Source organism: Macrotis lagotis, chromosome 1 (assembly GCF_037893015.1).
Source record: "Macrotis lagotis isolate mMagLag1 chromosome 1, bilby.v1.9.chrom.fasta, whole genome shotgun sequence".
Taxonomy (NCBI): domain Eukaryota; kingdom Metazoa; phylum Chordata; class Mammalia; order Peramelemorphia; family Peramelidae; genus Macrotis; species Macrotis lagotis.
This window is the reverse complement of record NC_133658.1, coordinates 417,516,465-417,527,383: the sequence shown is the minus strand read 5'-3', so window position 1 is coordinate 417,527,383 and position 10,919 is coordinate 417,516,465. Positions and strand designations below refer to the sequence as shown.

Here is a 10,919-nt window from a genome sequence, read left to right as displayed (position 1 = left end):
ACCTTTGTTCTAAAGGAAATTATTTACCTTGCCTTAGAATCAAAAAATGGAACTAGAAACTATTAAGCTAATGCTTCCCTGTGACCATTATATGTCTGATATTTAGGAAATTTGTGAGTTGTTAGTTGGATTTTTTTACATTGGTAGGAATGGTAAGCATATCATGTGTTGACAAGTAAAATCAGGTGCCTTTCTTAGTAAGGAATCATGCACTTAGATACGTGATCAATTTGCAAGTGCCCAAGATTACTTAAGATATATTAGGGAAAAAAAGTAGTTATAAAAAGAAAAAAAATTTAAATTGATTTATATTCATATGATTAATTTCTATTTGAAAATTTTGAACTTTGTTATGTATGTTTGTTTTATACATACATATAGAAAGATAAAATCTACATTAAGTATATACCTTGAAATTTGTATAGTAACAATTCTTTGGTGTCATCTTTTTCTAGCAACAAGAAAAGAAATGCACAGTATCTATACTGCAGGTGCCTCAGGCAAGGAGTATGAGGAAATGGAAATAAGGGTCCCAATTCTTATCCTTAATATTCATAACTAACTTTTGATATTGTTTTAAGAGTTGCAAAACACTTTGCAAAATGTTATCCCATTTGATCCTCACAACAACCTGGGAGATATGTGATATTGTTATCCAGATTTTATAGATAAAGAAATGGAGGAAGGTTAAATAACTTTCCTGGATTCACACAGCTAGTAATGGTCTGAGGTCAGAATTGAATTGAGACCTACCCTCTTTAAAGTTTAGCACTCTATTCTTTGCACCACTTATCTGTCTACATCTTGAGGTTTGAAAGAAATCATTTTTATTTTCACTCATACCATTTGTGACATTCATATTACCAAAGTACTTACAACAGGTGTCCTAGATCCAGATGACCAACACTGATGTTGAATTTCAGAAACTTCAACCTTGAGTCCAAGGGTAGCACTTTAAAGACTCTTTTCCCTCTAGAGGTTAATATTGCAACAGAAAAACAGGATGTTTATGCTGATAATCACTTCTCTGTCTGAGAATAGAAAGGAAAAAAATGCCATCCTTGCAACTTCAGAGACATTGAGCCATGTTGCTAATCTTAACCAGTGCTTTTTTTGTTTGTTTTGAATGAGCCTCTATCATTTTATAAAAGATCACAATGTCATTGTTTTATTTTTGTGATTGTTATATTTGTTTGGAAATATATTAAGAAGAGCACGAGTGTGTAAATCATATTATATGTGCTGAGTGGACACAAAAATGTTTTCATGTCATTTATATTTTTTATTTCAATATTATATTATCATGAATTGTCTTAGAATTGTAATGTACTTCCCATAATCTTGTATTATTAATGCTAATATGGTAATGATCATATCCTGCTTTAAATTATAAGTAATTCTACTTATAGCATGAGGTAGAACTTCTTAGTACTATTTTTATTACTTAGCAATGTTCCCCCTCTAACTGTAAATCCCTTTGGCCAGGGAATGCTTTATGATGTTTCAATATCACTATGTATTCTTGAATTTGTAGCAAATGTTTTAAGTGATTCCACATGCTCAAGAATATTGTTATGGTACACAAAACTCATTAAAAAATAACTGAGCCTTAGTCCATGAGCAAGTTCAGAGGAAGTTAATAATTTTTTTCTTTCTCTTTGAATACCAACTTCTAGCATAGGAGCTGGAAAAATAGTAGTTTAAATCCTTTATAATTCTGCATCCAAGAACTGATACACAGAACTTAAAAATTAATCATTGTTTAATAGCATAAAACTGAAGTCAAAGCATAGGCATAAAATTTCCAAATAATTGGACCTTAATCAGTCAAGCAGTGAAAAGGAATTGTGGGAGGAGCTATGAAATCAGGAATTGGTTGAAGAAACAAGTGACATCCCCCTCTGTGACATCAAAGAGTTTAATACAATTTTTTTCTTAAGGTCTCTCAAGCAATTGGTCTTCTCCTTTCCCCTTGCATGTTATGTCAAATATTTATGCAACTCAGAAAGCTCAGAACCCTCTCTAGTCACTGAATAGAGATTGTCATCTCTGTCCCCTAGAAAATCTCTACTAGACACTGCAATTCTTTCTCTTACCGCTCTTCTGTTTCAATAATTGACTCAGAATTCAATAAAAGTTAGGTTATCTTACCTAGAAACAAAGCCCACTATAGAAGTACAATCAACAAATAAATTAGGTTTAGAAAAGAGAGGAACTTCAAAGTACTAGGTACATTTGTTTTCCCAGGTTGTCCTAAGGTAGAGGAAAAGGGTGGGGATGCAAAGTAGATAAATTCACCAGTCCTAGCAGTGCTGTAAGGCAAGAACACTCAGGCATGCATGAAACTTGATAGATCACTCCTTGGGTGAATCTTAAAGCTAGATTAAAGCCCACCTTTCATTTTTAATGTGATTTCCTTCTGTTGCTTATATCTATACTCTGCAAATTTCTCCATTGAGCTCCCACATTTTTGTGTCTCCTGCCTCTTTATGCTCCTTTATTTTCTCCTTTAAGCAATACAACAGTTCTCAGTAGCTTTTGCTGCTGATTCAGTACAAGATAAGAAAACGAAGAAGTGAGAAATTATATTGTGGACTATAATGAAGTCCCTCAGTGATAGACACCTATTATTTTTGCTCAGTTCACTTGCACAACAGCTATTCATCCTGCACTGTTATGTTCTGATCACTTCTACTTCCTCCTTCTTTCCACTACTCTTCATCAGAAGGTGTGAAGAACTATTTCCTGCTCACTCTTTCTGCATGAGCATTTTGAACCTCTCCAGTAACAATCTTTCATTTTCCATTTCACATTCCACAAAGTTCCTTTTCTCTAAGAATTCTGTCTTTATCCTCCAAACCACTAAGAATTAAAAGCAAATGAAAGCTTACAAAACCTATTCATCTCCAGACAACCAATTCTCACCAGTCTGGTAAAAAAAAAGTGTAATATTCACATGCTATTTTCTACTTTACAATTCTTCTCAGATATACCACTGATCTTCATAGAAGATAGATTAACCTGGTTTTATGAGTTGAAGGTTGAGGGTTTTCTCTGAGAGAAACAAAAACCTGTTTGTAGAAAGTATTGATCTGCTGTGGTAAATTAACTAAAATCTATATCTTTTCTTTTAGAATTAACATAGACTGGACCTCTGTGGCATATGGGTCACTGATATTCAGTAGTCATCCATTAATTATCTGACATAGGCAGAAAACTATGCTAGATGCTGGGGATAAAAAATTAAATAAGATACAGACTATGAATTCCTGAAGTTTATAATCAAATCAGATAATAAAGCAGATATAATAAGCAAATATAAAATAAAATGTCAAGGGCATAAAAAGTCTAGAAGATGATATATACTAGGAGATGATATAGTAATTATATTTTTATTTTTCTATAGCACTTTATGATGCTTTCCTCACAAAAATACTGTGAAATATCCTCATTTTTTAAAAGGAGACAATGAGATTGATGGAAGGTAGTTTCAGGTTGAGCACAGTGAAGAATTCATGAAACTCAAAGACTCAGAGTTATGGGTCACAGAATAATTTATTTATTCTTTTTCCAATTGGTCTCAGTTCTAAGAATTCACAACATGGAAAGATAAACAGAACTGTTAAAGGGAAAGTCAAGAAAGGGAAGATGAGCTGTGATGGATTGGAGAGGACTTGGGGGAGTGCTTACTGTGTAGAAGTAGTTTAGGGAATCACATCAGAGGTAATCAAAGATAGGTTGCTCCTTATTTGGGCAACATTATTATCACAATATTGTTTGTATGCTTCTTTGGCCAGATACTACTGGTCCATGTCTGGGGAATGAGCAATTTGGCATAATGTACAGGATACAGAATATATAATATATTGCAAAAGTTTCTGACTAGATACAAAGTTTGTGAGATAGTTGTTATCCATACAAGGATAGCAGAAGACACAAAATAATTTTTTTTCAGGGATGTTGGAAAAGTACAAGTTAATTATTTGTTGGCATAATACTTTTCACTGCCTTGTATTTCACAGCATAAAGGTTTGGGTTTGTTTTGGTTGTTTTTTTTTTCCCCTGGTCAAAAATACTGCATCTAAGCAAGAGGGAGTGACTGCTGACAGATATGCATAACAATTTTAAGATAAGCTAGGTAAGTGGAGAACAATGACTTTGTCCTAGCTGAACTTTTATTCTGGCTCAAATTTATTTGCATGCTAAACTAAAGAGGAGTTTGGGAAACTCTAGCTCCAAGTTATATGGTTATCTTCAAAGGAGAGCTCTAGGCTATGTGGGGGTTTTAAAGAAAAGACTAACTCACCCTGGAGGTTGTTTGGTTTTTTGGCTCTTTCACAGTCACAGACTATGACTAAAGTTTTCAGCTGACTGGTGCTGATATCAGCAGAGCAAAGCCTAGCTGAGAGCATGTGCTCAGCACTTACTAGGAGTCATCATGAGACCCATGGAGACTATTAGAGTGATGCTCCCACTGGGGATGCCACACACCAAAGAAGTCAGGTCCAATGAGAATGGAATATTAGCAGCAAAAGACATAGTTGCTCCTGCAATGTCAGATATATGAGTTGTTTCTCCATATATGTGTCTTGACCAACTGTTTTCCATATATATGTGTATCTCATGAGTGATTCCTATTCATGTACATCTTCCACACTGATAGTGAATATAGAACTGGGAGTGTGTACTGGGTTTAGGAGAGAATGTTCTATTGAAATTTTTCTTATGATATTTCATTAAATGCCTTTGCTTTAACCAATTATTTTCTGATTGACTAAAAGTGCTATGACATTCACTCAGAGTATCATTGGAATTTTCATGAAGGAGGGATCATTAATCAGGATTGCAGAATTCAGAACCAGATCTTGAGAGGTCATCACTGCATCACTTCTTAAAATTTATTTTTGTCTTTTCTTTCTCATGTTTTTTTTTCTCTTTTATTCTGATTCTTCTTTCACAACATGCCTAATATGGAAATATGTTTAAAATGATTCTTTAAGTTTTAAAAAAAAAGAAAAAATAGACACACTTATGGTCCTATGTATATAAGAGGAATACTTTAAAGGACACGTATAGACCCAGCAGTAGCTATATAGACTATCTCACTATACTAAAAACTTCTGGTTTTGGTTTAATTCCTATAATGTGGTAGTGGAAGTAGTGATGACAATGACAAGAATATAAAAAGGTTATGATTCATAGTTCAACTCCAACTAATGCAACTAACAAAGTGTTCCATACTCTGAAAACATCATTCAAGTATATTAGATACAGGGAAAAAATCATTCGAAAGAGTAAGATAAGTAGAAACAATTTCTAGATACCAATCAGTCAACAAATCCAGTCTAAGTGAAAAAAAAAACAGTTTATCAATTTAGGAAGCAGTGACATGTTAGAAGGCTTATGCTGAAATCAAAAAATGGAATCTATTGGGATTCATTGAGTTAGGCACCTTCATATCCAGAGAAAGTATTATGATTAAAGCATACTATTTTTCACTTTTTAAAAAATTTATTTTGTTTTTTCATTCTTATGAATTTTCATTTTTGTCCTAATTCTTCTTTCACAATATGATTAATGTAGAAATATGCTTAACATGATTCTGCATGTAAAAAAAAGAAATAATTTGTCACACTTCTGGTCCCATGTATATAAAAGGAAATTCCAGCAACACTAATACTAGAGATGAAAGGATTTGCCAGTCTTCTAACTTTATCCTGAGCTCTTTCATGCAACCAGCTTTGCTTATCATTGATCTCTGATAAACCCAAAAAGTGAGTGAGACATTTCTTCAATCTGCTAGATGAAAATTCATGGAATGGCTACAGTTTCCCTTCACAAAAATAAAACAGAGAGACCTGAAGATATTCAAGATTTTTGAGGCACTTTTTAAAATTAAACTTTGATTTGAATGTTAGCAGGCATAGTCAATCCACCAAAGTGAACAGAAAAGTTGTATAGGTATGCCTACATTTGTTTCCTGTCTATATGTAACTAATGACAGTCATGTAAGATATGCCAAATTATTAGTGAAACTTTAGCACATCTGGTCAGACTAGGCCATAACTGTTTTTTGTGGCTAGCTTGTCCCTTTAAGCTTGCCTGCCTCTCCTTCAGGATAAAGGGAAAAGAAGGAGCACCATCCCTGAAGATGATAATAAGCAACAAGGTTCCCAGTTCCCAAAGAATGGCCCTGAACAGAAGATATAAGGACTCTATCCTTCCCTGTGCCAGATAAATGGAAGGGTTAGTTAGATCCTTCCACAATCTTGACAGAGATGTATAAAAAGGTGTGTGTGTGGGGGGGAAGCATTGATTTTTAGAGAGGAAAGACGCTAACACGAGCTAGATGAAGTCACTTACCTTTTGTGGGTTTCAATTTCTTCATCTGCAAATTAAAGATGATAGGTACTACTTACCTCTCCAGATTGTTATGAGCAAAGTGCTTTGTAAATCTTAAAAAGTGTGATTAAAATACTAGTTGTTTATAATAATGTTTCTTAGGAACAGAAGAGTCAATCAGTGTGTCTGGTTTGTGATAAATTTTACTACAATTAAGGACATGGTCTAAAATTGTGTGTGTTTGTGTGTGTGTGTGTGTGTGTGTGTGTGTGTGTGTGTGTGTGTATGTGAAGGATAAAACAAACCATGATGGAAAGAGACTAATGACTCTAGTCTCAATTCTAATATTGATGAAATGTTGGGGAAGTAATTTTTCCTCTATAAGCTTCAGTTTTTTTAATTACCATCAAAGGGTGATTGTGTGAAATTGCTTTATAAAATGGAATTTACCACAATAATGAGCAATTGTTATTATAGAAAAATTATTATTGGACATTCTCCTATAATTGGTCAGTCAGTACTTTAGGTAAGACAATTTCTTTATCATAGACTCTTCAGATAGAAGTAGTATTTTTCTGGTTAAAACCCCCAAACAAAAAATAACCTCTCCCAAATTAAGCTTATTAAGTCTTAAATTCTTCTGATTGAAGTGAACAGAAAGAAGCCCTCCCTGGCCCTCAACCCCTCAACACTTAATTTAAAAAGGGTCACTCAATTAACAATTGAAATTTTCAAAGGAAAAAGGAAAATTGAAACCCATGTGAGAATGTAAGTTGAAATTGAAAATCATTATCAAATCAATAGCAAAGAATGTTAGAGGTCATCTAGTCCAAATGCCCTGTGTTTGAGATGTGATTTTTTCCCCTACTACAGCCCTAATATTGCTGATCTGACCCATGAGAGTTGTGTGGAAAAAAAAATCATGATATGCATAGTTGTTATTTTTTCCCATTGCACCTTTATTTATTTTTTTCTGTAGTTTGCTGTTCAGCATTTTTACATAGACTTTCCATAATCATATTACATGTCTCTCCTCTTCTCATTCAGTCCTATTTCTAATCAGTCTTTTTTGAATGCTGCTGCTCATTTTCATACTATTCTTCTAATATTTATATTGTTCCCTGGGTTTGGGTTGGAGGTTGGGTTGGGAAGTCAGCCCTTGGTAAAATTGTGAAGTAGGTGAAGTTTGTTTTTTAAGCCTGTCACATCCCCTTTCTGGATCTTTTCCTCTACTACATTTTGAAGGATGGATTTTTTTGTTTGTTATTGTTGCTGTTTGTTTGTTTGTTGTCTTTTTAGTTTGTTTTATATCACCCAGGCACTTGTTAGGAGAAAAATCACTAACACTTTAGTATATGAATTCGTTGAAGACTGAATCATAGAATCTTAGAGTGAGAGATTATTTAGTTCAATCCTTTTCATGTGCAAAATTTCAAGAGTATTTGCATTTAAAAAATCTAGCCTAGGGAAAGAATCCAAAGGAAAAACTGCCTCCCAAGGTAGAGTAGCAGGCATATAATATGTGCTGAATGAGGTTTTTTTTTTTTTGAGCAGAAGCACTTCCTTATTGCCTAAAAATTTCACTATGTCAGTGATTGCCAATTTCACCTATGTGGAAGACAACTTTAGGCGCCAATCTTAGGGAGGCATTTATATACTAGGAGAGATGAGTCAGTTAGTGTCAATACATATAAATTCTATCAGAGAACAAGTTTTTGGGATGTGAAATCAGGTATTTTATAAGTGTATGTCAGGGCAATAGTGGGTACCATTTAATGCAATGGAAGAGAATTTATGTAAATGGTCCCCTGAGTGAGATAATATATGCCCCATGATGAGTAGAGACCTCTCAGGGAGATTATTGGCAGGGTCTGGCTGACTACCTCCATTTTAAAATTTGCCTATTTACTTTTGCCATTTCCTCTTGTACTTGCCTGAAACATCTGACTGACATCTCAATTATCTGTCATTTAAATCATGATATGATAAACTGATTGTAGCAATAATGGAATTGTAAAAACTCTGTTAGGAATTAGATGTTCTATGTGATTATTCTGTCTCTTTTTTAAATGTCCAATTAAAGATTGGCTCTTCAAACACAATCATGTTTCTCCCACCAGTCTTCAGTGTTTTCTCTGATTGACCCATCATACAGGCCTTGTTCATGCATAATCCTCAGTCAAGATAGCATGCATTTCAGGTCTGCATGCCCATGATATTTTCATATTTCTGACAGTTCCACAAAAAGCCTCACCATAGACTGTTTTATATGAATTCATGCACTAACAAAAACTGAGGTTGATACTATTTAAAAATGATTTGGAACAAAAGAAATAGCAGAGATTAAAGAGGTAATAAATAGGGTCATAATTTCTAGAGGAAGAGACACTTGTCATCAAAGAATCATTTCATAAAACTATATCAAGCTTTAGCCATCCAAGGGGAACCTCTCCAGATATTTGGTCCATGCTAAAAAAAACCCACACATTTATTAAAAATAGAGATTTGTAAACACCAGCATGAACTGATACATATGTCAGGCGAATGAAAAAAGAAAAATAAATTATTCCCCCCCTCCTCTCAGTATCAAAGCCTGGGACACATGGTTAATGGGATTGTTGATAAATAGTTGCTCCAAATTCACTCCTACTAAATGGGCTTCTCAGTTATGGGGCAAAGAAGCTCAAAAAGTTTGACCAGTAATGAAGACAGTGTTGATTTTTGGAAGGACACAATCTCTATTCACATGGTCCTTTGTTGACATGCTCTCCTCTTTTCAACTATTATTAATGAACTGTTCTCCTTGACACCATTAATCTCATGAGGCTTCTTCTTTGATCCATCCTCACGCAGAAGTTTTTCTTAATGCTGTTCAGACAAGTTTCACTGAATCCATTGTGCTTTTGTGTCTGCTATTTGCAGATTGGTGTGTTCTGTTGATAACCTGTTTGAAAAATTCAAAGCATCATCTGATCTTGCAGTATGTGGACAGCTATGGTGCTTAAGCTCCACTTCACAGCCAATTTCTTTCCCTGCAGGAGTCTGTGGTGTCTCAGCAGAAAGATTTCTCCCTTTTCTGTCCTTCACAAAGTTGTATAAATATACACAAAGATGATGACAATGAGATTTAGGATGGTCCCAATAATTCCTAGCATTGCTAGGATGCTTTCTTCTTTGTTTTCCTTTTCTTGGCTGCCTCTGTCTTCTTCATTACCACTAGTGATTACCATCTTGGTGGCAAATGTCTTTATCCTCCTCCTTAGGCTAACCTGGAATTATAAAGAAGCATCAAAGGACATTACTCTTTTGCAAAGGATATTACTTGGCTAAACATACTTCACAATTACAATTAGGCCTTGTAAGGATATTGGATACAAAGGTATATAGAGTGGCTGAAAGTAATGGTGGAAGCTAAGAGAGGAAGGAGGAAGTGAGTCAAGTTGGGAGGAATCGATACTGGAGACATATATTTCTTGGCCATACATAGAGACACACTCACACACACATAGTCTTGAACTTATCACTTCTCTGGTATAGAGAAGTATCACTGAGAATTCATATTAATGGTTCCCACTTTGGAATTGAGAATTGAACTCAAGTCTCCTTAATTTTGTAGTCAACCATATATCTACTCTTCCATTCTCATGCCATGTTTCATAAAAAACATATAATACTAAACAAACAGTGGTTTATTAAAATTATATATAATAACTAATCAAACATTCATTCTACTACTTCACTGTTCATATGACTATGGACATGTCACTTGAGTTAAGAATCTGACCTCAATTTTGTCATTCCTGAATGAGAAGACTAAAATATCTAAATGCTATAACACAGTAAGTCAGATACTCCTCTAAAGTTGTTTTCTCAGGAGTTATGTACTTATGTACTTATGTACAGTCCCTTCATTAAATGTCACTATATAAATAATGTTTATTTAACATGTCCTGGCCACAGAAATTGTTAAAAGATTAGGGTACTGACGATTCAAGTCACAGGTCATTGATAGGTTTATATTGGGAACACCCCTTTAACTATCTTGGGAGTAACTATAGCAGGGGTAGTAAGGCCTTGACAACAAGACTGCTTATACAATATATTACTCCTATAACAAAAAACAAATGGGGAGTGACTTGTGTCTGAAAATATTTTCAATTTACTGTGATTCAACCGAATTTAGTCTGTTGAAAGTATTTCCATATAATTCTTTATATTGTGCATCTCTAACTAAAATGTCTTATTTATTGGAATGAAAGCATCACTCTTCATACTTGTTTATTTTTCTACAGTTAGTACTTCATTCCTTTTGCCTGTATACTAGTCATATTCAGCTAGTATCATTTAATTTACATCTTTCAAAACTTCCCCTGAATTTTTGAGCTTATTCCTTTCTCTTCTGTTTCTGTTTCCTTTCCTGTTTTGATAAAACTATATCTAGAAGGAACCTCAGTGTTCATATAACCTCCCCTTAATTTTTTTTTAAGTTTTTGCAAGGCAAACAGGGTTAAGTGGCTTGCCCAAGGCCACACAGCTAGGTAATTATTAAGTGTCTGAGACTGGATTTGAACCTAGGT

General features: G+C 34.3%; 1 protein-coding gene across 1 annotated transcript; it reads right to left on the bottom strand.

Moving 5' to 3' along the window:
- Nucleotides 1-8,596: 8,596 nt before the first annotated feature.
- On the bottom strand, nt 8,597-9,572 carry TUNAR (transmembrane neural differentiation associated intracellular calcium regulator). The gene has a single exon (XM_074230708.1). It carries the CDS (start codon nt 9,570-9,572, stop codon nt 9,426-9,428), a length of 147 nt encoding a protein of 48 aa, XP_074086809.1. The 3' UTR covers nt 8,597-9,425.
- Between the last annotated feature and the right edge of the window lie 1,347 nt (nt 9,573-10,919).